The sequence below is a fragment of the Globicephala melas genome, chromosome 1 (genome assembly GCF_963455315.2).
Source record: "Globicephala melas chromosome 1, mGloMel1.2, whole genome shotgun sequence".
NCBI lineage: Eukaryota > Metazoa > Chordata > Mammalia > Artiodactyla > Delphinidae > Globicephala > Globicephala melas.
The window spans coordinates 135,710,078-135,737,397 of record NC_083314.1 but is presented as its reverse complement, the minus strand read 5'-3'; the positions used below and the strand labels follow the sequence as shown (position 1 = coordinate 135,737,397).

Below are 27,320 nucleotides of genomic sequence, written 5' to 3'. Positions count from 1 at the left end.
GTAGGAGGGTTCCTAAGGGAAATGCTCTTGACGCTCGTGGTCTGATTTCTTTAGGGGAACAAGGAAAAAGTCATGAATCGTAGAGTACAATAGACTTGTTTTCACATCCTGGCTGTGCCATTTATCTGAGTGATCTTGGACATGTTACCCTTTAAAATTCTGTTTCCTTATCTATAAAATGAAGGTGATAAAGTATCTACCTCATAGAAGAAAACCCAATTAAGTGTGGCTTCAGCCAATCAGGTTTTCTTTTCTCACATAGCAAGAAATCTGTCAGTGAGTGGTTGTTGGCATTGTTTCAGCTGCTACATGTTGCCAGCAGGAACCTTGCTCTTTCTAACATTCTGCTCTACCATTCTTAGCATCCACAAGCAGGTGCCTCTGACTGCAAAATGACTGCTGCAGCTCCAGGCATCATACCCATATCCTTCCCCCTTATTCCTCTTATATCAGGGAACAAAGATCCTGCCTTATTCCTTCCCTGTTTCCTGTTAACAAATTTCTACTTGGGTCTCATTGACTAAAACTGGTCACATTTTAATCTTTAGTTGCAAAAGATGCCAGGAAAGCCAACACAAAACTATCTTGATTGGCTATGATCATGACTCATTACCCAGGGTTGGTCACATTGTCCTCCCTAAACAAAATTGCAGAAAGAAGGGGCAATAGATAGTGGGTAGATTGTTAACAGTATCTCCCATCTTCCTTTTTCCCCGTTCCCTGGTAGGTTTCATGCTGTTTTCAACTCCTGTTCTTGCACTTGACTCCTTTCCTCTCTTGCTGCTTGTCTCCTTCCAGTGCCTTTCCTCCACACTCACTCCCTGTGCATCTAGGAGACAGGTATGCTGTGTGCATGTATGAGTGTACAGTGATCATCTCATTTCAGCCCTCTGTTGGAGTCCAGGATTTGGGCAGAAGTACCGGAGTTTTCTGCAGACCAGCCCCCACAGGGCTGGGTCAAGGTTCTTCTGGTAAACGAGGACTCTGAAAAGGCTGCGTTGAAGGACATGTGCCTTTGTAATTGCAGGGGAACTCTGGGAAACAGTGCCCTCCACGTGCCCTCCCAGGTGCTTATCAAACAGTCAGCAATAGGTTCTGGGTTTCTCTTTTATGACTTGGAACCAGATGCTTCCTTTGCAAAAGAAAAGAGCCTGGTTTTGCTGAGCTTGAGTCAACAGAGTTCAGAGAACAGGAAAATGAGTGCATTGGCCCTGCTACATGCTCTGAGGAGAGAAGGCAGTACAGGTGGGGTTCCCACTTTCCACAAAGCCCCTGCATGTGAAAATCCCATACCGGGGAAGAATTTGCTTTACCAAATGTTTCTGCACTCTAAATAATGACTGTTCGCATTGGGAGAGGTTCCTTTAGGACACAGGCTTTCCCAGGCCTTCTAATGAGTCTAAGACCTTGAAGGTTCCACAGATACACATAGTTCCAAGGCCAGAGCCTATTGTCTAATGTGAGATTCTCAAAGATCTCACGTGAGTTCTCAATGATTCTTCCTGGCCACTTTTCCCACACCCGCTTGTTTACCTTCCTGTTTGTTTATTGAGGACGAAGACACATTCTTTTATCAGTGGCCTATGTTTTGGGGGTATAGCCTTTCATTGGAGCCTGTTCATTAAGTTACATTCCACAGTGCAGGCTTCCCCCAAAATATTTGCCTGAGAATTTTTCCTTAGGCTTCACATCGCTTCCTTTATAGCAGAGGCAAAGTAACTTAGCACTTCTAATTGGCTTTTCACTTTCCAAATGCTTTACACATTAACTAATGAACCACATGATCTTGTGATAAGCTGGATCCCTGGGTTGGAGCTGGGACACTGGGTTAGGACAGGCTGTCCTGGCCCCGTGTTCCTCGCCTTCACACTCTCCCTTCCCCGCACATGCTGCCACCTGTCCCACCCCCCTACCCCCCACCCCCAGAATCGGAATGTGTTGGGCTAAATGGAGCTGCAGCCCAGGCACAAACATTCTCAGCACAGGGCAGCCTTGGGCCCACGTGGCTCTGCCTTAACGATGTGGGAAGTGCCCAACACTGCCTTCCAAGGCTGGATATGCTGCATGTTAAAGGAAGTTTAAGGCAGCCTTCGTGGAACACAGGTTCTGCCCCTCTGAAGTACAATCTCCCTTCTGTGCATCTATGGCCAAGTGTTATGTATGTGTATTGGGGAAGCAGTAGTACCAGGGGTCAGGGGTGGGGGGAATGGAAGGACAATACAATGGCAAGGTCTAGTAAGGGAACTGACCATAGTGCATCTTGGTAGAGTAAAATGAGCACTGGACTAGGAGTCAAAATATCTGGCTTCCTAGCTCATCTGTCCCACTCACCAGCTGTCCTTAGGGAGAAAAAAGAAACCAGAATTTACTGAGCACATACTATATATCCCTGGTAACTACCACACCAGGGTATTACTGATATATATGATCCAATCCCTGCCATCCATTGCTCACAGACTTTTAAGGAGAAAAGTAAACAAATTATAGTAAGATATGGTAAGGGAAACAGTTGAAGTATGTATAATCTACAGGTAGTGCAGAGAGTAGATAATTAACCTGGGGGAGAAGCAGGGAATTCATGGAAGATATTCTAGAGGAGATTTCACATGAGCTAGTTTGGAAGGAGACAGAAATAGTTCCATTCCAGGAGAGGGGAACAGCACATGCAGAGAAACAGTGGTGTGTGTTCAGAGAATTCTGTTTCATATGTTGGTTAATGTAAGGTAAATGACAGAGAATGTTGAGTAATGAGGCTGGCAAGTTAAACGGGGTCTAGTCGTGAATACATACATGCCTTTATACAATGATAAGGCACTTGGACTTTATTCTGCGGGAGATGGGAAGCAGGTGAAGGGCACAGTGGGATCTCTATATGTGAAGAAACCTTAACTTAGCTTGGTTTACCATGCATGAGGTCTGAGATCTTACAGGTAGTAGCAGCATTAAGACCTATGGTCATGAGGTACTCTCCTCTCCAAGGCAGTATAACATAGTAGAGAAAATAGAAGCTTTGGAGCCAGATGGACTTGATTTTGATTTATCTCAGTACATGACTCATATGGATTAAATTATAACCCCCCCCCCTCAATTCCATATGTTGAAGCCCTAACCCCCAATGTGATAGTATTTGAAGATGGGGCCTTTGAGAAGTAGTTAGGTTTAGATGAGGGTGAGACCCTTATGATGGGTTTAGTGGTCTTTTAAGAAAAGACAGGGAATTCCCTGGCGGTCCAGTGGTTAGGACTCAGTGCTTTCACTGCTGTGGCCCCAGGTTCAATCCCTGGTCGGGGAACTAAGATCCCATAAGATACGCAGTGCAGCTAACCAAAAGAAAAGAAAAGACACCAGAGAGCATGCTCTCTGTCACGTGAGGACTCAGCAAGAAGGCAGCCATTTGCAATCCAGGGAGATGACCTTCCCCGGGTACCAAATCAGTTAGAACTTTGGTCTTGGACTTCCACTCCAGAACTGTGAGCAGATAAATTTCTGTTGTTTAAGCCACTCAGTCTATGGTATTTTGTTATGGCAGCCTGAGCAGACTTCCACAGTGACCTTGGGGTAATTTTTAGCCTTTCTGACCCTTAGATGTCACATTTTTAAAATTATAAATTAATTGTGCATTCCACTTAGAGTTTTGTGAAAATTCAATATGGTTAGAATGTAAAGCCCCCAGCACCCCACCCTGGCACAGGGAAAGCTGACGTGTGCTGCTGCCTTTTCACTCCTTAGAATAGAACCTCTGTCAGCACCAGAAGTGAGGCAGGATGCATCTCCTTCATCTTTGGGACCAGGGACCCGTGATTGCCAGTAGAGACATAGAAATGTTAATATGGTGAGAACCACAGAGGTAATCTGGTAATTTTTCCCCTGGGCTGCGTCGTCTCTCCCTCCATCCTCCCATGTCCATTTTCCATAAACTGTGCCATTAATTCTCTCACTAGCTAGTGGAATGATATTTATTTATTAAGAACATACTTAGCATACTCCCAAGGAGCAAGTTAAAGCTCAGCTAACAGCTTCAGTTTCTGGTTGTGAGGAAAAATACACTGAGGAATGTATATGGAGAGTTTCTATGTATGGTATAATTTCATATTAAAAAACGATTAAACTTTATGCTGGATGAGGGAGAGAAGAAAAAAATCCCAGTGCAAAAAACAAGTTATGAACCTAGGAGCACAGTTTCTGAATGTTTATTTTTTGTCAGATACGCAGCTGACATGACGGGCTCTAATGGGGTGGTGATCCTCATTGAATTGCAAATGGCTGTGAGTGACTGAAATACCGCGGGGACTTAAATAAGTGGTGCATACTGTATTACTTAGGCTGCATCCTTTAGCCAAGTTGAAGGCTTCTTTTTCTCCATCCATTCCCAACACACGCATGCACACACGTAACATGCACACACATGCGCACACACATGCATGCATCTGTCCATTCCAGAAACTCCGTGTTAGAGCCTTAATTTCCCATCTAGAACAATGCTGATGTGCCTTTCCTGACTTTGCCCCTTTGCCCTCTGCCACCAAAGTGCAGCCCCACCACACACACACACACACACACACACACACACACACACACACACACTCTCCAATGCAGATAATGGTGTCTCAGATCAGTCTGCTTTGCTGCAGCATCAAGACCCAAATCAATTTATCGACTCCGTCAGAATGGCTGGTACAGTAATTGTTACAAGAGAAGAATGGAAAGTGAGAACGTTTCCACGTGAAAAATAAAAATGACGTTTTGTTCTTTCCTGTCCCCCCCCTTTTTTGCCTCATAGATCTTTATGTGTTTACACAGCAGAGAGCACTTTACTTAAGTTAATCAGCTCCTTCTACATTATTAATTGTGACAGGGCGCTACATGACAGGAAGAGTATTATGGGAAACATTGATCTCACTCAGATGGCGTGGACCTGAGCAGGTTTGGTATTCCTTCCCCCATCTCACTGCTTTGGGGTCCCATCAAATCACATTTCCCTGATTGACAACACAGAACACCTCCCATCAATACAATTGATTCTGTGAAAAACGACAAGGAACATTTTTCAGCTGGAGATAGATGAATTATGGTGATGGTAGAGAGAACATTTCAGAAATCTTCTTTCAGTTTAGAAACTTAAATGGGAACTAAGGTACTATTATCATCCCAAACACAAGCCTAATTTATATCCTCAGAAAAATGCTACTATTAAAAGAAACTTACTACAAGTGAAAAATAGACTTAGTTGAAGCCAGCAGTGAACCTGAAGATATAATAGATGTTTTTAAAAGGCCATCCGCTAATTTTTTGTGGGACATTTTTGGTTAAGTGCACATCTTTGAAAGACATTTCATTAAAGTTCAACTTTCATGGCTTATACCTGTAGACCCTAACATAAATCCTATGTGAATGGACAAAAGTGAGTGGGTGTCATTTGTGACCTGGAAATAAAAGGTCAACCATTGGATTTATAGCTTCTTTAGTGAAAAGAACATAAAGATTCCTGCCAACTGGAGTCAATCCATATTTTAATGTTTCCTAGTTAAGATGATAAAATCAAAAGATTAGGATCATGCTGTTCAGTGAACGTCAAAAATTAAATGTGATGGGCTAAGTGTCATTCCCAAGGGGCAGGAGTTAATATTTTAAAAACCGTTTCTACCACTGGCAGTCAAGAAATGAATTGTCCATGATCATTAACCAAGGTAAGGAGAAATCCCACTATTACTACTAAATTTAATGATGACTATTACACTAATCAACTATATTGTTAAATTACTCTGCTCTTCTCCTTTAATGTCCCCAAACAATAATAGTGGATTGATTGCTGTCAAATAATTCTCATATACAATTGTGAACAAGTCATGATGAGGGCTCGTGGATGAAGGCTTTTTGTGGGAAAAGAAGTTGTGGCTATCTTATGGATAAGAGAAATAACATAGAACCTTACGCTGCATATAACATTCTTCTAAGACCAAGACTCTATGACACTACAGACCTGTTATTAAGTATGATTCACCAGGACAAGTTTTTTAAATACAAAAAAAAAAAAAAAGAACATGCATTTCTTTTCATTATCTTTTTTTCTGTTTCATATTTTTGCCATCTTTTTCTTTTCTTTGTAGCAAAAGAATCCATTTACAGGTCCTTTTTCTTCTTCAAGCTTGTAGAGCTCTGGATCCCATCTCCTTTGAATTTTTATTAAGGGAGAAGAAAGGTTATTTAAAGGTGTTTATAGGATGACTCAGACACATGGTACCCCATGCCATGTTCAAATCCATTTTAAGATGCTTGTATTTTGGGAAGTTACAGAAATTCAGAATCCTGAAGCCGATAGTTTTCTTAAAGATTGTCACCTCCACATCCCATCATTTTTCAGATATGACTTAAAGTGCATTTTGGAAAAAAGTGTGTATACTTCTGATAAAACAGCCCCTCCAAACAAGAGGGCCCAAGCTCAGGGAGTTGAAACGACTTGTGAAGCCACACAGCTAATCAGAGGCAAAGCAGGTCTGAGAGGCAGGGTTTCTGACACCAGGGAGGGAAAGCACTGGTAGTTTAATATGTGGCTTAGGATATGGGTGCACAGTTTCTATTTTACAGGGGTGTTTTACAGAAGTTCAATATCCATTAGACTGACCCAAGTGCATTGGAATCCTGAGGAACAAAAGCATATACTTCCAGAGTTCACCGTGCAGAATTTATCTTCACACACTACCACCTAGTATTGTGTGCATGTGGGTGTGGGTGTGCATGGGTGGTTTTTAAACCTGTGCTTCTGTCTGTGCTCTAGGGAAGCTTTCGGCGGCGTATTTTTCTAACTTCTGTCCTTCACAGTGCAGACAAAGGTTAAAACTCCCATCTACTTTCACAGGCAAATATTTTAAGGTACTTTTATAGGAGGCAGGGAGCAGGGAGGACCTTTGATTTAAAGTTCAACATTTACATCTGTAATTTTGCCTAATTTCTGTGCTCACATTAATTAAATTGAAATCGTTTAATTAGAATAAAAACTGAAATTGATCATTAGGATTAATTTAACCTGATAGGCTCTGTGTGCTTTTCTAGACAAATATTATGAAATGTAGTGATAATGACGCAGCAAGAGGTATAATTTCACATCTTATAATGATTTTAATATCTGCCAGTTGTTCTCTCTGGTATCTGGATAGCTCTCAATGTTGCTATTAGTTCCATCATTACCATTCAGCTAGGGCCAGGCTGTATCTCTCTGCTGGCTTCTTCCCAAATATTTTTTCCTGTCAAAGTCTAAAGATGTACCAAATTCTCTTCACCCCTCCCTCCTAATAACATAATCCTTTCCCTTAACCCACCCCCACCATCTTCCAGGAACGCTCTTTGCATGGCTCTTCCCCTTGGCCTTGCATCACAATGACCTTTGTAAAACAAGAACTGCAGAATGACACTGCTTATGGAATTCTCTAGTGTTCCTCAGTTCTGGGGACAGTGATGTCAAATCTGGACTGTCCCTCTGCACCCCTTCCTGGCTGCTTGCTTTGAATAAGAACCAGGCACAGAATTAAGCTCCGTAGTAAGATAAGGCATGGTACCCACTGAATAACTCTAAGGGTGCAGGAGAGACAAGGCAGCTTCTCCAAGGGCCTAATTTGTGTTCAGGCAATTGCTTGCCCTCTTCATCCTGTGCCTTTCATGTAGCTCCATCCAACAAGCATGTTTCCAAATTGGTGGCCTCTGTTTCTAAAAGACAATTGCTGAAGGATGAGACTACGGTTTTGCCCTAAGATTCAGCATGAATGAAATAACATTAGATCTGCATCAGTCTACCAACACACTGATGAATGTAAAACTTTTTGAACTGTCAGGTCAACTATCAAATTATTTTGTCTTCAGAAGAATTCAAAGCTGCATGGATAGATGAAATCCTCAGGAAAATCTGCAAAGCATTTGAGTATCGAATTCCTCCCATCCACCATTTTGCCAGAGTTACTTAAAAAAAAAAAAAAAAAAATGACATTGGCAGTTATGTTTACTTTGTTTCCTGCAACAACCTTTAAGGCAGAAGTTCAAAGGATAGTGGAGAATGAGTCAAAATTGGATAGATATTTATGAGAAAGAAGAGAAACAAAAACTAACAAAGGAAAGAACATGTGATTCTCAGTAATTTGGGAATGAGTGACCAATGGTATAGTAGAGACTATCACATATGCAAATTATTATCTTTCTGCAGCTTGGCCAATTGTTCCTGGCCAAAGGCAGAGAAACTCTCAGGGCTGTGAGTCCTGATTTCATTCAGTCGTCATAAGTTAACTGCCGCCCCCAAAGAAACTAATTTTATCGTTCATTTCTACAGAATGTCATCTGTGTGGATTCTACTTTTATTCATGTCTTTATCCAATAGAAGAAACTTACTACGTTCATAGCAAAGGGTTTTATTTGGACGCATATTCACATTTAATTTGGTTTTTAAAAATCCTTAATGCGTCTAGCATTTGAGCTAGGCTAAGTTCAAGAGATTGAGAGAAAAGAGGATATAGCCAGCATACTCAGGCTGTTACTGTATTTATCCAAGAAAAGTGACTGCCCATTAAGTACCAGGCCAAGAAGCTATGTGGGCTAGCATATAGAGATGAGGTTTCTGTCTTCCCCATGTCAGAAAGGAAGACACATACATAAAAAAAGCATCACCTTTGTTTAACAGCTTAGTTTAACTTAAGTTAAAAGACAAAACGCTTCCATATTTTCATGTATTATTTCACTTCATCCTCACAACCACGGTGCTAGGAAGGTGTTCTTAATCAGAGGCACAAACTGAGACCAGATTCACGATGGACTCAGTCCATCTTCCCTGAGCCAGGTAGTTTCTTCTCTGAATCCCCACAGCAGTGCTTTCTTCTGAGCTATTTATCTGACTTATCACCTGTCACTGTGCAGGGATGCAGCTGCTGAAGCTGGAGTACTGGGCATGCCACACCCTGCAATGCCGGGTATGCTCACCTATCAGGAAACTGCTCCAGGGCCGAGATGCTATAGAGTAACACTCAGGTGTTTGAAGCATTGGTTTATTATTGCTGTACCCACTTTCTTGCCAAACTCAAATTCACAGAGAAGTTGAGTGGCAGAGTTCTTGGTATTGTTTGTCCGGCTCTCCTTCCATTTCTGTCCACAAAGACCATCACTGCTTTCTCTGAACTCCAGGACCCTTGTTTAGCAAGGAAACTGAGTCTTAATCTCAGTCAGCCAGGAAACCAGTTCTCTCCAGATTGATTTCTATGAGCATCTCAGAAGCCCTACTTCAACCCTTCAAGCTTCTAAACCAAAAATAGCCATTCCTTCCTCTCTAGTGTAACTTTGTTGGCTGGAAAATCCCTGAGATCTTTTTGACCTCAAAAATCCCTTAGGTTTTTTCATAAACATAATAAGGAGTCCCTTCTGAGTTGGGGACATTTATCTTCATAACACTTTTTAACTGTATTTTTCAAGTCAGAAAACCAGTTTACACAAACCCTAGGTCTTATATTTGGAGAGAATAAGTATGCATTGACCACTTTCCACAAAGAGTTGAAAATGATTTCAGAGAAATCTAAAGTCATGACTATGGAATTCTAGAATTTGCATCCAGAATCTTTTTAACTGGAATGTTACCACGAAAGCCTTATCGGGAAAATTAAGAAGATTCAGTTCTCCAGGCCTGGCCTTGTCTTTCTTCCCCTCTCTCTTTGACTTTATAGTAGATCTGAGGAAACTTTTAATACTAACTGAAGCTTGCTGTTGCCTGGCCTCTGAGTCTAAAATGCCTGAGAAAGCAGTACAGATTCCAACTGTAAAACATTCCTCCCCCAAGCCTTGGAAACTAGTGTACAGAGGCCGGTAGAGTTCAGAGGGAGCACATGTAAATGAGGCTCAGTTATAAACTCCTGAGGAGTGTTTTATTTAGTTTAAACCTGAACTTGAACTTGTAAACCTGTTCCTGGAGAACAACACAGAAAGCTGATGCAGTAGAACAGGAAGCCATATTTCAGCTCAGACAATTCACTTCTTTAAAAGAAAAGAAAGTCTTCGAGTAATTTTTTTTTTTTAACTGAACTGCCTTTAGGATAGCACAAGGTGGCATCTTTGCAAGATTTTTGTGATCGCAGAATCAGAAAGAAAGTTAATATGTGTCATTTGAATTTGCCACCATTCTTGCAAAGTGAACGATGGGATCTCCTAGCCATAGGGTGATTTAACAAGAGAAAAGCGTATTTAAAAAGCCAAAGAACACATAACCATCATCCAATCTGTAACTGGTTTCATTAAAATATAGTAAAGTGATAGGTATGGAACTGTTCCAAATCGGCACTGTGTGCACGAGTTCTGAGTTTGTTCTTAAATCTCAGTTACTAGGAGAGCACTACCAAGTAGAATTCATCTGAAAACAAAGTAAGTGATTTTGTTTGCGTGCTTGATTTTATGACACAGTCTTAAATATGTCTTCAGGAATCTTTGCTTATGAAATCACCATCTTTAAAGTCATTACTAAAAGGTAAAAATGAATTAAATTTTCTGTGTTAGAATGGTACTACCTCTCTCCCAGAAGCATAGATTCCTGACAGGGAAGCCTAGTAGCTCTGTTGATCCCATATGTTACGTTCACGTCCAAATCGTTGATAAGACCTTTGACAGAGACCCTTCATGCTGTGGGATTTCACCTTTGCACAATCCCCCAACCCAGCCCTACCGAGAAGCTTCCAACTGGAAGAATATTCAGGAAGAGTCTAATTGTTTGTAGTAGTGAATATTGCTTAGTTGTAAATTTAATCTACAAATATAGAAGGAAAAAAATCTGAACATAAAAAGCATTTGCTGTTTCAGCATTAAAAAAAAAGTACTGTCATTTGAAACTGCCAACTCCCCCATGTGGGTTTGTTTTGCAAGTCACGTCTTAACAAAGACAAGTTTTGTTGCCATAAAACCCTAAATCCTACCACATTTTCAGAAGGAGGAGGAAAGCATTGTTCACTGATCCCTAGTTTGTGCTTTCAGGGATGTCACGTAAGAACTTTGACTGGACTTGGGGAAATCATTCCATTTCTATCCAGGGCAGTTGGCTCCGATGAAACCCTAACCCCGTCGGGTGACATCTAGATCACACCAATGCCTCCCTTAATGATGCTGCTTACATTTTAGGCCAGTATTTCAAAGCTCTGTCTCTATGTTTGTTATTTCCTCCCCCCAATAATATAATAATGTTATAACAACTGGTATACTGAGACCTGTTCTGCAGATACGTAAAGTTGTGACCCCTGATGTCACACAGACTAGAATTTGGGTCTCTGACTTTTTGCATGGTCAAGCTCCTTCTAACCTCAGTGAGGGATATGAACAGTTTTATCCCTGCCAGTATCACATCTACACAGTGAACAAGGAAAAGATGACTCCTGGACCCATACAATTGAAGAGCAGGTGTTCCCAGAAGGTAAAAGTGGATCCTCGTAGTGTAATCAGAGCAGCCAAAATCGCAGGGCAGCCAGTGACGGAGCCGAGACTTGAACCCAGGCCCCTGCCTCAGCGTCCGGTGCTGAGTTGTATCTTACTGTACTCTCGCTCTCTCCTCTCAAGAATCTGAGAACCGAGATGCTACAACCTGCTCTGCGCTCCGTCCTGATCCCGCCTCTGCGCCTCACTTGTTTGGCTCAATACACAAGCTTCCGTCCCGGCTGCCAGGCGGGTAGTTGCGGTTGCAGTTGAGTGTGCCCTCTTCCTTCCTCTTAATCCAGTGAATGGAGTGGGGAGGGCTGCTGCTTTGCATAGCCTTTGAGAGAGTGGGGGTCTGCCGTCATTCTTGTGGGGGATCGAACACAGGTGGAGAGGGAGAGAGAGAGAGGGAGAGAGAGACTGGCTGGAGGGGTGGGTGGAGGGAGGCAGGAAACTGGGACTGGAAAGGACAGAAGGAAGGACCCTGGACAGGGAACAGAGAAGGTCCGAAGCAAAGACCTGTGCTCGGGGCCTGGCAAAGAGGTTACCCGCGGGGGTGGGAATGGGTCCAGGGGGCAAGTACCATCCAGTGCCTAAAGGGCTCCTTGACTGGAAAGGTTCGTTGGGGAATTCGTTTCTGGCAAAGTAGCAGGTCTTCTGTCGTTCTCTTGCAGGAGGTCTCCGGGAGAATTTTTGAAATTACTGAACTTTTCACTTCAATGTTATTTTCTTCCTTACCAGATTTTATCTACCTGCACAATCGGAACAGTAAATCTACATGATAGATTTACTGTGAACCTGAGTCATGTTTGGGAAGAGCTTTTCGGCTCTGGGGGAAGAGCAGGAGTGGGGAAGCACTCGGTGGCGTGATTATTGTAATGTGGCCACGCTCGGCTGCGCGCCGACCTCCACTCCCACGCCTCTCTTTTTAAACCAGAAAGGTTACCTCCCTGGGCCACCATTGGGCCAGCCCCAAGTGTGACCGTCTGCACTTGTTAGACAGCAGGCATTTAATTAAAATTGGAATCTGATGTGTAGAAAACATACATTTTTTTCATTTCATAGCTCCCCAGGAAATCATACTCTCTTCCTGCCCTGTTCCCCTCAACTCTCCCTGCCGCCAAAAAAGAAAAAAAGAAAGAAAGACTAGGGGAAAGATTATTTAATGTTGAAAATCAGAAATTACAAAGGGCCAGGCTGCCTTCTTTATTTTTGCCTTTGGGGCTGACATTAGCCAATAATAAAGCCTGTATTGTATCTTCAGCCCAGAGCCAGCTTTTTTTTTTTATGGCTAACTTCCCATACGGAAAAGGGGTCGTCCCTTTTCAGAGCATTAAAATACAGCATTTAATGAATCTGTAACTAAAATCTTTCATCTTACTTTTGTGCAATAAAAGGGGTTGCCTGATGCCTTCTGATATTTGGCTGGACTTTGTGGAATCAAAAAACATCTTAAAGCACAAATAATAAGACACAAGGCCCAAGCTGAAAAATCCACCTCAGAACACCCCGGTCACCGCCTTTTCCGCAGCAGAGCCGTCCAGCGCACCGTCCGGGCTCCTCCCAGAGCAGACGCCGTGCCATCGTAGGCAAATAGATAGGAACTCTGGACGATTTCATCGGGTCCTTGTTCCCCTAATCTCCACGCTGCACCTCAGATCTCAAGCAGCTTCCGTGGCGTGGGCTCACTTTAATGGATAATCTATTTTTCATGAAAAAGCAGGAAATAAGCTGTCTCTTTCATAAAAAGATTTACAAAATGTAATCATTGTTGAAATATTCCCTTTGAACTGCCGTGTCCACGGGGGTCTCCGCTCCCAGAGTCGTGCTTCATTAGGACCCCCTCTCAAGCGGCTCCAGAAGGGCAGGTACACTGGTGGTGCCTGGCTTTGATGTCTTGAATGAATGAAAGAAAAGCACAATAAAAAAGAGCTGTTGATCAAGCATAAAATACTCTTTAAGCTGACAGAATAGCAGCGTTAACACACCCTAAGCTGCTTTTCGTTTTTCCCTTTTTTCCTCACATTTTCCTGTGCTTTGTGTACACTGGGGGTTTGTATTTTATAAGAAGTCTCTGATCTATGTAGTATGCCATTCGCTAACAAAAACCAAAATAGGATTGTTTCTGTCCCACTTGGTTGCCTGACTACTCCCTCCCTCCACACCCTCCCCCCCTTCCCCCCTTCCCTCCCCCCACCCGACCCCGGATCCCCTCTCCCCCTCATCCCCAACTTCCAAGGCATGCAGTTCAGCCTTGCAAGGCAAGGGCCCAAATGCCTTTCATAAACTTGAGCCAATTCCTTTTGTGCAGTTGGTTTCACTGCTCTGATTTTAATACCGCAATTAAAGACAGATTTTTATTTTCTCAAGAACTTTCTTCTGCAACTGGGGAAATGGAACTGACGCAACTGCTACCTTTAACTAAGAAATTATATCATTAAATGAGAGAAAGCCGCCTTGTTGATCAATGCCTTTCCAAGGGAACTGGTCCCCCGTAGGTCTCCTGTGGACCTTAAGGCCTGTACACACTTTATAGTTAGAGAACCCATCTACCCTGGCTTTCGGCTTTTCGGTACTTGTCTCTTTCCAGGCATTAGTTCATTCGGTCCCCACAAAAACTGATAAAGTTGTTATCTCCATTTCCCGGAGTCTAAAGCTGAGACGCAGGGGTGCTAACTAACTTACCTAAGATCACTTAACTAGCATGTAATGGTGTACTAGTTAAATGATGGGATTCTGTTAACTCTGACTCCAGCGTCCCACCTCTCACCACTGTGCACTCAGCCCTCCAATAAGTCGGCAGAGCAAATCTGAGTGAGCCAGAGTGCAGTTTTTAATTCGGAAGTCTTTGGTTTCACAAGGTAAAAGATTACTTGATAAAAATGTAAAGGGAAACCAGAAAAAAAGAACTTTACTTGATGGTGAGGCAGACACTAGGGCAAGTTGGAATACGGTGAAAGAGTCAGACTTTGGAACGACCGTTGGAATAATTGGATTGTGTATGTACTCTCAAGGTTTGGAGGTGCTGGATGGCTTATTGGGTAAAAAGATTAGTGTTTTCCCGTCTTGAGGTTTGAACCAAACGGAGGTCTTGGCCGGGAGCAGCACGGTCACTCTCCAGGGAGTGGTGGTTTGGACAACTCCTCTGCGCTCGTAGTAAGTAGGCCGTGGTCCATGTTACAAAACTATTGCACATGCTACGGCCGCAGTTGGCTGCAGTTGGCCCCGTCACAAGAGCTTTTCCATCAGAACTGCCTGGGGCGGCTTGTGGAGACCTGTGTCTCTCTGGGGAGAGCACCTTCACCTGGGGAGATGTGGACATGAGGCATGAGCATGGATGTGGCACGGCTGTACTAGAAGTCACCCATCTAAATGCCTTGTTGGAGTAACCGGCACCAGGCTTTGCGAGCCTTCGAGATACCTCATTTCTTCCATTCTTCCTTTATTCAACAGTATTTATTAAGCCTCTGGAGATGCCACATGCAAGAAGACAGTTTGTTTTCTTGAGGGAAAAAAATAGGTCATGACAGTTCAGTGACTGGGACAGAGGGAATACCCCGGGACTAAAGGCCTGGAGAAAGACCCCTTGGAAGAAGGGACTGATAATCTGAGACAGCAAAGACTAGCCAGCATTAGCAAAGCCAAGGAGAGGGGGACCCCTTCGTCAAGGCCCAGCAGAGAGAAAGTATTTGGCTTTGGGGGATCTGGAAGAAGGTTAACACCGCACGAGTGTTGAGTACCAGCAGTGAAAAGATAAGGCCGCAAAGGTAAGCAGGGCCAGTCGCTGCCCGTTAACATTTTAGTAGTTTCCTGTACAATAAACAAGTCTTGGTTTAGTGTTATTGAAAACAGGCTTTCTTTAATTAACAAAATCACACAAGAAAAATGGCTGCAGAGATCAAAGCCTGTGGCTGGCAAGACCGATAACTGACACCTGGGTACAGCATGTCACCTTTGTCAGAAGGAGCCAGTGTTAGAAACTGCTTTCCCCTCATGGAATGCAGAATGGCCCTACAGTAGTCCTCTGGGGGCCAGAGGACAGAGGCCTGCTTACTTCAAGTCACACAACTAGTCAGTGGAAAAAGTGGGACTAGGTCCCGGGTCCCTCGGACATTGGATACTCAGCCTTATCAGCTGACAAAAGTTTTTAAAGATCCAGCTGTGAGAAGATCAGGGTAGCTGGTCTCTTGAAGGATATAGAAGTCTAAAATCCAGCGCTTTCTTTCTGCAGGGCAACTCCCTAAGAGCAGGTACCGTATTTGTTGTATTCATTATATCCCCAGAGCCTAGCATACAAAGCACACAGTAGATGCTAGTACTTGTTATGTAAGTGATGAAGTACTCCCAAATGATGTATACTAACGTGAGAAACCAGGAGTGCACTCCGAGGCCCTGTCCGTTTCCATTGGATTAGAAGCGGGCAGGGGAGTCTACCAGACCTCTGGCTGATTTGCCAAGGACAACTCATTTGGGCTAAACGGTGGGCTTGAGCTCATCGAACAAGAGCAGGAAGCCAAAAATGACTAACTGGATTAGTGTGACCCAGTAGAGGTAGCATCTTCTCAAGAGAGAAGTCAAAACGTTGACTGCAACTCATGCAGTACTGGTTGGCAGCATCCTCTTCGGGGGCTGATGGAGTAGGAAGGAGTGGGGACTGGGGCCCGAGGCCTCCCTCCCTGTATTTGTGTGTTTCTGTTTTCTGTGTGTGAATGTCCTGAAATAACCCACCTTGCCTGGAGAAGAAAGCAAAGTGTCACACCCAGTTCTGGATTCCACATTAACAACCTCCTTCCGCAGTGTTCAACTTTGCCCTTGAGGCCTTTTGTTTAACTTTTTAATTTGAAAAACAGATTCTGCTGCGTCACAGTCTGTTCCGCCCTCCCCACCCCCACCCCTAGCACCCTCTCCCTTTTTTTGGTTAAAGTGAAATATAGCTATCTCAAACAGACCTGCGTTTCCTTTTGTTTCTAAAATATACATCCTGCCCTCTTAGTGAAAAGTGTAATTAAAAGCCTTTTTAAAAGTCGTTATTTGCATTAGAATGTTTGGTGTTAACTAAGAAGTTGAGTCTTCATCAACCATGTCTTAGGCACCTTCCTGACCAAATTTTGGAAAGTAACCTCAGTTTCCTAATTGCTCTCCCTACAACATAGGAAAGGAAAGAGACTGCTTTCAAAGCTACCAAGAGCCATTTCAGGCTTCCTGCTTACGATACAGCCGGATAGATGTTGTTTATGGTTCATAAAACCTGACTACTGTGAGTATTCCAGAATCCTGGCAGAATGGGATTCGAACTTTCATGGAGCTGTAAATTAAGGGGCGGGAAGTGTGATAAAACTCCTTAGAGAAAGGTGGAAAAATAAAAAAGTCACGCTGCAATGGTTAAATGAAATTTTATAAGCACATTCAGTGTGGAGCTGTTTTGCATTACATGAGTTGAATACCTTAGAGACGCCACATCTGCAGGCACTTTATTAAATCCTTAGTCAGCACTTTCCAACCTGATGAGATTACTTCTTCATTTGACTGGAGAAGAGGAAAGCTGAGCTCTGGTCCTGGACTGCAGATTTCTTTTGATGTTTCACCTTGAACACTGAGAGAGGACAATTACCCCCCCCCCTTCCAGCCCCCTCCCCTCCTCCTTTAGCACATCCCAAACTGTAGAAATTGTGAATGTAACAGAGTAATTTTACTTAACTCGAGCCCCCGTGGGAGTGTGGATTTATGGACCTCCAAAACTACTATAGCTGAGAGTCCGCAAGGAAAAAAAAAACAGATCAAAGCTCTGTGTTTACTTCCTTAATGTAAATGTATCAAGATAACATCGTCTGATATTGTATTGTAATATTGGAACTCACTGCAGATAAGGGACAGAGATTCCTTTGTAGTCCATCTGGATACAGGAGGTTAGATTGAAGGGCTATAAAATTTGAAGGCAGAAACCATAAGAAACCTAAGCTTATGTCAGTAAATATCTGAAGACAATTTTTTGACTCTCCCTAAATGAATTTTGTTTAATGTGGCAACACTTTCCCAGTGATTTTCTCCTCAACCCCACCAATTTAACAATCTCAGATTTCTTTAATATTTTTCTTGTACGTTCCAAGAAGAAAATGCCCAGAATTATTCGTCAAGTAATGTTTTGAAACTTGCACTCTGCTTGAATAATAGATTTTATAATAAAACATCACAAGAGAAAAATGGGCTTTTCCAAACATTATCTTGTTCACTGGACGTCACTCGTAGTTCATGGAAGTTTTTAGAAGTCGAGTGGCTTACACACGTGCGACGATCACGCTCGTCCGTAACGGACTTAGGAGGGTCTTCAGCCACAAACTGATCATGAGAACATTCGTTGAAATGGATGGATTTTTTTTTTTAGCATTATAATGGTTTATCTGCCATCTCTACAAATAAATTATTTAATCAAAGAGCCCTCATTCAAAAAAAAAAAAAAAATCCCTGTGTGGTTCCCCTAACCGGCTGACTTCCCATTCTGGAAAGCTTTGGTCAAGTAGCCGGGTTAATTGTCATGAAGATTAGTGTAATGTGGAAATAAGGACTAATGGTCAAATTATAGGAGTGAAAAAGTTTGAGAATAGGTTTTGGTTTGGGCCTGAAAGGGTTAATTAAGTTTTTTTCACGGGTTCTTAAAGACCCCTAACGCAGGCCTTCAGGAGCCATATTGACACCCCACCCCAGGGCAACTCGCTCCTCTGGTGACATGTTGCTGGTCAGAGCACAATAGCCTTCTGTGTCTGCAAATCATTGCTAAAATCATCCCAAGGAAAAAAAAAAAGTTTGAAAGCTTTAACGTTAGACAAAAGCCCAAGAGCTGCAGTGCGCGGCTCCAAAACTAGGAGTCAGCAACTTCTATTGATTAAAAACTAACCTTTAAAGTAACTCTGAGAGTGTGTGGTTAGCATTTAAATTTAAACATGTCATGAGTTGATTTGTGTTACTGAATACCAACTCAGAAGGAGTAACATTCACATTGCATTTTTTTTATAATTCCCTTAAGCAGCTAAAGTATTTCATGAAATGTCAATAGGGCAAAAAGAAAAAAGGGCGGGGGGGGGGTGGCCAAGGCTGGGCCTGTAGTTTTCTTTCCCATGCAAATATTCACCCCCCAAAAGAAAAGTGTGGAGAGTGAAACACAATAATTAGTCCTTTGTCTAACTTTCCCAAGTGCCAGAGAAAGACAGATTAATTAAATATACAACAGTGTTGGTTTTTGGAGTGGGGGTCTTGCTTGCTGTGTAGGTCATAAATTAGGCAGAATAAATACTTCAATGTGTTTGCAGTGAGCCTGCTACGTCAGAGCCACTGGAAGGTTGGTGGGAGGAGAACGGAGGGTTTCTTGCTAATGATAGTCACGTCTGGGTCTGTCTGGTTGCTCGTAGCAACCAGACATGATGTAACACCAGGATGAACTTGAACTTGGGGGACTTGAAAAGAGAACAATAGACCAGAGCAATCAATAAAGCCTATTTCAGTGAAGGATTACAGAGCTGCTCTGGGGTAACCTTGTCGGCAAGGCACACACTGAATAGTAAGATGTGTGAAGAAACTTTTTTTTTCCTTTGCTTTGCTTTTTTAGAGAAGCGTAGAGGCACTGCAGATTTTTGTAGTGCACCAAGGTTGTGTCCAGAAACTGTGTATGGAAAACTGCTCCCTCTGCTGACTCACTGGGTCCCAGGTGCTTGCTTCGAGAACTACGACACAGTGTCAGATTTAAGAAGTCTGGAATTTCACAACTGACTTAGAAAGTGTGAGAACAGAAATTGTAAGCATTATTCGCCGCACCCAAAGTTTGAGACTTTTGTTAGAGGGGGACTCGGCTCTAACTAGGATCCACGTCAGCTCACCGGGAGGCCCACTAGAAATAACAGTTTGGAGTCTGCCCTCCCCGCGCCTCTCTTCCCCCTTCTTTCTTTTGTCCAGTTCGATTTAGGCCGTGTGTATTTGCCAGGATGATTTCCTTTCAGTACACAAGAGGCTTTATTGTGTTCCTCAAAGCATGTGGTCAAAGAATAACATCTAAAAGTATACAGGATGAGTAGTTTTTCGGTTTAGGCTTAGGTTTTTTTCAAGTCCTCTGGAGATCAAAGGTAGCTTGTGTGACCAGGAAATCTTATCCCAACCTCCACGTAGCTATCACTTCGCCATTTATCCTGGGATCAAACGAGTCCCTGCTTTACCTAATTGAATCTCTTGGACACGGATGAGCCTTCATCTGACTGAATCAACCCAAATGGAACCCTTTCTGATGCTGTCAACTCAGAGATTTCGGAAGCATTCACTTTTGCTAGAGGTTGATGATTTTTCTGTGAATAATGATAAATGTGGTGAATTTGGTAGGGTATTTCTGGAGAAAAGTTGTCAAAAGCCATATACTTTATTTCACTTGTGAAACTGACTCTGATATTAGACCATAATTGGTCACTTTGTTTAGCTAACATAGAAGAAGTACCAGCATATAGAATGACGTATCATCAGACTATTGCCCAAAGCTAATCACCTAAGGATTTATGAAGGGAAAAGGTAACTGGGCCCAGCAGGTATATGGAAGGGTCTAAATAAATGTCGCATGAACGGAAGCGTGAACGAGGGCTATGCAGGTGACCTCATTTTTTTTCCTTTGGACATCACAGTAGCTAATAGGATGAGATCTTGATACCACATGATTATTTTATGTCATTTTTGAAAACATTATCTTAGAAAGATTGAGCTTGAGAGGAGCATTTTACATCATAAAATCTACCTCATGTACATCTAAGGAAATTGAGTAGAAGAGAGATGCTGTGACTTGTCCTAAATCACCCAGGATCCTTGGTACAGCACTTTTTCTACTATAGCTCCATTTACTCTTATATCACTGCTGATCATCTGTGCCTGTTACAAGAATGTGGCAATAACATCTCATTGAAAAGGAGACGTTGTGAAATTCATCAGAGAAGACAACTCATCATGACGCAGAACCTCTCCCCTCGCCCATTCTCCACTCATTCAACTTTTCTTTGTTGAGAACCTTCTATTCCAGACACTGTGCTAGGTGCTGAGGGTTCAATCAAAAACCAGATGATGAAGCTTCCTGCCATCCTATAGCTGCCCTCTCCAGACTGCAAAACCCATATATGTATTTCAAGTGGACATAAGTACTTTATTTTGTAAGATACACTCAAAACATTGGCAAACCCCAACAAAGGCATTGAATTTCAATTTCAGAAGAGTGAGATCACTTTCAGTGTCTCAAGATTTACTGTTTGTCATTCCTTTACTTTTCCCAGTGAATCCCCTCTTCGTCCCTAACGTAGATCTTGATTTCACCGTTGGAAGGGCAACTTTTAAAATGTGTTATTTTCCAAATTGTGCCTCTAATTGCACTTTTCCTTTTGTCTTCCAGTCCTGGTACCTGGGATAAAAGTCACAGCGTCCCACCATCCACCAGACAGACCACCTGACCCCTTCTCAACTCTGTAACATGGACGCATCCTCAACCCAGCGCAGTTACAACTTCACTGTCACTGGAAGGGGAGAATCAAATCAACTTGTACATGGAAACAGCGAGCATTATGGTCCAACAGCAAAGGCCATAACCTTTTGGGATTTTTTTTTTTAATACTTTAGGGACTGTTGTAATTTTCTCATATGGTGCTGGAAATGGTTGGGCTTTGTAACATTTGAAGTGTTTTCCGTGGTAGCGTGAGCATTAGGCAGTGTGGCTGGAGAAGGTCTACCCTTGCTCACTGACTTCCCGTTGTGACACACTTTCTTTACGGAGCCCGGCTGTTTCACAGTATTTCATGAATTTACCCACACAGGTGTGAGCCTCCTTGAGCAGTCAGGAGACACATGGAGAACTAAGTCTTTTGTAGTAGCTGAGATCTGCAATATCTAACTTACGGGACAGTCAAAGGGCAATGTTTTTCTGTAACATATTGGAAAAAGAAAATGCAGTTATGTTCCTTTTTTATTTTTTCTTTTAGTTTGGTTTGGTTCAGCAGTCAGCAGTAAACTAGATAACATGGCCCGGAAGGACAGTGAATCCACTCACGTTGCAGAATAATTCCGAAAATGGCAAACTACTACTACTACTATTCAGTTTTTTAAAAGTTTTGAAATGCTGCACTTACATTTAAAAAAAAAAAACATTTTTTCAACAATTTCAACAATGACACACAAATTCACATGGAAATGGGGAAGATGGTCTGTTTTGACAGAAACTGACAGGAATCAATCAAAACAATCGAATTTTGAATTGAGTAAAGTGCAATTTCATTGGATAGCTAAATATCTTTGTAAGATAGAGATTGTTGAAAATTCTATTTTTGTTTTTCAAGTCCTTCCACCCCAGGACTCTAAATTATTGGGGTAAAAAACAGCCTTGCAAGAAAAAGGGGAGCTATTTTTGCTTTTTATGTTTTTTATTGTTAAACTTGTATCCCTTTAAAAACTGAAGGAAAATTTAAAAAAAAAAACAAAAAAACAAATCTAATGGTGCTTTTACCACAATATGTTAACTACATTAAATGCTAATTAATTATTTTCTGTTATCAAAGCACATAACTAAAATGAAATCATGGTATCTGTTAATTTTATAAGCTAGAAGTCACTATAATGGATTATACCAATTCTGAAAGTTTTTACATGTATCAGGCAACATAGGATTTATCAGTTATCAGACACTTCATTGTTCCAGAGATTGTCCAGAAATTTTAAAGACCTTTGCGCCCCTGAACTGGGCTATGGGAAAATAATATTAATAATAATAATGAAACCAATACTGACACAAATGCTGGTGCCCATTCAGATCAAGGGTACTTGTTAGGGAAAAAAAAAAGTTTGCACCCCCAAATGTCCTGTATCTTATGTAAAAAAAAAAAAACCACAAAAAACAAACAAAAAAAGAACAAAAAAAAGTGCAAGTGATTTTTCTACCAGACAGCGAAGCACCCCTTTGCTTCCCATGCAACTTCAAGAAGGTTTCCTATACTATACATATATATACGTTCTGGTTGGCAAGCCCTGCTGATCAGAGAAAGTCTCTGCATGTTCTAGTGTTAGTAACTAATTTTTATATAGCTAATGTAGGATAAAGTAGAGTGCATTAAGACACAATATTGTAATCCCTACTCTAGGCACTTGCCTTTAAACTATGTTTTTCAGCCCTTCAGAAGGGTTCTACTACTGTCCTATACAATCAAGTAACTGAAATTCTTGGGAAGACACTTTGCTCCTCATCTTTCCCCCCCGAAACGATGTTGTTTTGTTTTGTTTTTTTTCCTTAATTTGCACGAAAACAAAAATTCCATATCAATGTGCCTTGCCCTGGATAGCGATTATTTGTGGAATTGTTGCACATGCTCCTCTATTGAAAGGGGTTTTTCCCTAGTCAAGCATTTGGAGACACTTTTTGTAAATGTGACTTTTATGTCAGCCATTGTCAGTTTCAACATCTAGAACTAAATAGAGAGTTAGTTGTTCCGCAGATAGGAGTAGTCTTTATTGTCCTCTGTGGTCAGTGGCAGTGCTATTCTGAGATCTGTAGATGCTTAGAATATCAGTATTTTGGATGTTGCTGCATTTTACAATTTATTTGGAGTCTTCCTTTATTCCCCTCCCCGCCCCCAGATATATGAAAATATGCAATACCTGCTTATATCGTGTAGAAAAGCTTAGCTATGATTAATTTTTCTTTTATTTTTTTTATTTGACCAAAGTCGGTGCTGCACTTGACGCAGTGTGTTTTAGGTGTCTGTCTTTGTACTTTATTTGTGATTTTTGAATGCACGTGCGCAGGAAGGGCTCCTCTTAGAGAAGCAGTCAAACTGTGAAGCACTAAGCTGACCCTGCTTCAAGCAATTTTGTTTTTACAACTGTTCCTTTCACAAGCAAGCCTTAAAAAAAAAAAAAAGACAACTTCCCTTTTCTTCAGCTCCCACACCCCATTTTTCTTAGCAGACTGCAGTCAATCCACATTCAATACAAAGTATATAATGCCCATTTTTATATGCACGTTTTTAAACTTCCAAGTTCTGAAAATTGTTTACTGGTTATCTCTATTTAAGGAAAAAAAAATAAAATAAAACATTTTGGATTTTCATATGTGTCTGATAAGTGGTTGAATAGTCGTTTGGCGCTGTTGTATGGTGTGATTGTCAGTATATGGTGTCACTTCCTCTAGCCAGCCAGCATACTTTGCCTTCCCCTATAGCACTTAGCTGGGCATTACTTTATTATGACATATGTGCACTAAAAAAAGAAAAAAGAAAAAAAAAAAGAAAAAAAATAGCAGCTTTCAGTGCTTCACAGTGAAGGGAAAAAAGCCTAGACAAACATTTTGTCAGAACCTTGCGATAAGCCAAGGTATTACCAGTAAATTGGTTGTATATACAATAAAATTGCACCCTTTTTTTAAAACAAAACAAACTAAGCAATAGTTTGGGCAGTTTTAGTTGTTTTTAGTGAGCATGTTGTAGTCATGACTGCAAAGAGAGAGATTAACTGCCCACTCAGAAGATATGTAATTTGTATTGTTGTATAGTTTTATTGATTACACTGATTTATTCTACCCTATTTTATAATGCAGGACTTTTGTAATGTTGTTTAAATGAGGAAAAATTTCTGTCAAATTAGCCTAGTGAAATTTCTGATTGTTCATTATAAAGGCAGCGTTCATAGAATGGCTTTTCTTTCTTTCCTGCCCCCCCTCCCTTTGGGAACTGGATTTAAGTTTAAAACTTTCCTGTTTCCTTTTTTTTTTTTTGTAAGTATTTAAATACAGTTATTTTTTCTCTCTCTCAATGGTATAGCATATTCCTATGCTTGAGAAGTATAGGTCTACTGAAAAACCATTGTAAATGGACGTTACAGGTATGCTGTATTTTTGAAGGTATTTTGTTGTATTAAGTTTGATGAAGCTAAAATTAGGGAACTCTGAACAGATTTGCAGGAAAAAAATGTTTTAAAGGCTTTAAAACATTAGGGAGGCAGTCTAGGGTGATAACGAACAGGGGTTAAGTATTAAACACACTAAGTTATATTTTTGTTCATGTTTCATTGTCCAGAAAGCAGCAGGAAACTGTAGTTCAGTTGTGATCAAGCAGGAAAAAAGAAACACCAACAATATGAGTGTTTAACCTTTTTAGACTCAAAGTCAAGCGAAGATTTTTGAGGAAGACTTTGCTACCTGGGGTGTGTAGACTGACAGACTGAGGGCCATCCGTGTTTGGAGGCCCAGCCCTTGATTCTGAGACCCATTTGAATTTTTTCTCTCCCGTCAAATGGCATTAACAATATTGGCAAAGATAAGTCCCTCAAATAACTCTCCATTTTCTTCTTTGGGAACTGAAGTCAGAGGCACAAACATTAAATCATATCATTTTTCTGTATACTTTTTTTTTTTTCTGGCCCGTCCCCTTGCCACTAAAACGCTCCTTGTCTGATTATTCATGGGCAGAGGACCTCTTTCCAATGCCGCTCTATCCATCCCACAGTCGTTTTCTTTCCTTTGAGGTTTGAACTAACTTTTCTGTTTCTTCACACCCTGGCATGACAGCTCCTCCCTGCCCCACAGTCAGGCGTGGGCTACGGGCAAGCCAAGGCACACTTCCCAAAGCTTATATTCTTCATACTCTGACCGGTGAAGTGTAAAGGAACCCAGACTTCCCAGAGTCACAGTATTCAGGCAGCCCATCAGAAGATGCAAAACCCATCTCAAAAAGTTTGTCTTTCACTTTTCGAACCCTTATCCTCATAGGCTTTGAACTCTGTAGTTACAGTGTCATAAAGTATTTATGAAATCTGGATTAAGAAAAAAAATTTTTTCCTTGTGATTGTTTTTTTTGGGGGGAGGGAGTTTCTAAGAATGTCATTTAATGTACTTGGCATCATATCTGTTTGTCCCTAGTGGTGGTGGTCTCTCTCTCTCTCTCTCTCATTCTCTTTCTCTCTTTCTTTCTTTCTTTTTTTCCTGGTAGCAGGCCTCCATAGAACAAATTTAAAACACAACTGGCATGGTAATGTACGGAGAGCTTCAGTGGCACCTCACCACCCACGCTCCGAGATCTGTCCTAAGACATAAGACAGTCTCAGAAAGCTGCACTGCCCCCCAGCACAGCTTTCATTCAAATCAGCTTCCAAGGCCAATCTCGTCCTGAAGTCAATGCATGTATTTACTGTTTGACAGTAAACCCGCTCTGCCTTCTCCACGTCCAAGGCTGTGCATTCGTCTAATTAGTGTCGTGTATGTTTTCCTTTTATTTTTTCCAATAAAAAAGCAGTGGGATGAAAATTGCTTTGATATATAGCAGGTAACATTGAAGCTATTCCATAGCACTTAACTGTAGTGAATACTGTGTCACCAATTCTGAAATCAATTTAATGTTTAATGCAAATCCATTACATGGTGCTATTACAGGCTGACAAAATGATTTACACAAATGTGACAACTTGGGCTCAATTCACTCTGCTTTCCAACAGTGTAAATGCATAGCAGTGTTTATCTGCATGAGAACTATGCACTAATCTATCTGAAGAAAAACTATATCAACTTTGGTATCTACTTTCCGTTTACTTCAATCCTTGCCTTTTTGGTCATTGTTATAATGCCAGCTTTAGGACAGAAAGAATTATAAGAAAACCAGCATAATACCTGATATATTAAAATGTAGTGCCTGTGAAATCTGTATTATATTGCTCTTCTGAAGTAAGATTTTTCTACACCGGTAGCCTTCGCTGTCTGTCAGTCAGGACCTTCTGGTATAGGTGATGTAAAATAACCGTACAATATTAATGCATGCTATTCCATAATGCTTAGTGAACTGTATGAATATTACTCAAAATTATGTTAGTCTTTTTTTCTGACTTGGTTCTTGTCAGCTAGGTTTAAAGGTATTTCACTGAGAATGCAAATTCTGTCTTTTCTTGGTTTCGGCTGTTTTCAGTATTTTGGAGGTATACATTTACTTAATTCAGTATTACTTGTGTTTTTGTTTTCGTTTTTGTTTTTTGTTTTCTTTTTCCTAGGGGACAAGCATGGGTGTTTGATTTCAGAAATCAGTCCCTGGCAAGACTTTTGTCTCAAAACGACCATTTGAATTTCAAGAACTCTGCTCTGAAGACACCGAGGACATTTCCAAATGAGGGACATTTTCCTTCACCCTCGACTGAAGCTTTGCTGATCCTGAAACGTTTTCTTAATGGACAGTGTTCAGCCAGGTACCCATGCTTGATCCGTCTTCACACCAGACTTCCTCATATTAAAAGAAAAAAAAAAAAAAACGAAAAAAAATCTTTATGAGATCACGTGGCTATTTAGTTTCATGCACAGTTGCAATATTTTCTTCAAAAATAAAACTCTGTACAAACTTTGGGCCCGATTCATAAGAAAAAGAAATTGGCTATTAACACGGGATTTTTAAAATACAACTATTTTTTTTTTTCGGTCTAAATTTGAAATGACTTGCTTCCCAAATGAAATGTTTCATCTCATTTTTTTTTTTTCCTAAGCCAGCACTGATCTGCCTTTTATGCCCCAAAGGGTTACATAATCAAATTAGTCGGCCGGGGAAATGGGGAGCAGATACCAGAAATGCTCAGAAAGATAAGGGGGACCACCTGCCCTTGAGCATGGTAACGGGGGAGGCAGCAGCATGTGGGGGTCAGGACCTTGCCTGTGTGCCATGCATCATGAATTTCCACTTGTGGACTCCTGAATCTATTTAATTAAAAAAACACAATTTCCGAAGTATGTCTGGACCACAAGCATATGTGGTAGAAGTGCCACCTCTAATCCAAACAGAGCACCTTCAGGGTGGAAAATACTCCCCAGCGTGTGTGATGTGAACTTGTGTCTCTCCACGGTGGTTTCAAGGACAAATGGTGTCCAATGAATGGGG

At 41.4% G+C, this 27,320-nt stretch overlaps 1 protein-coding gene across 10 annotated transcripts in view; it reads left to right on the top strand.

Annotated features, from left to right (window-relative positions):
• NFIA (nuclear factor I A) overlaps positions 1–26,930 on the top strand; it is a 595,358-nt gene extending 568,428 nt beyond the window's left edge. For all 10 annotated transcript variants that reach the window (XM_060304981.1, XM_060304976.1, XM_060304960.1 and 7 more), the window contains one exon: positions 20,825–26,930. In XM_060304981.1, the coding sequence (XP_060160964.1) occupies positions 20,825–20,842 (18 nt within the window). In that variant the 3' untranslated portion in view covers positions 20,843–26,930. The remainder of the gene's footprint in view (positions 1–20,824) is intronic.
• The last annotated feature ends 390 nt before the right edge of the window (positions 26,931–27,320 follow it).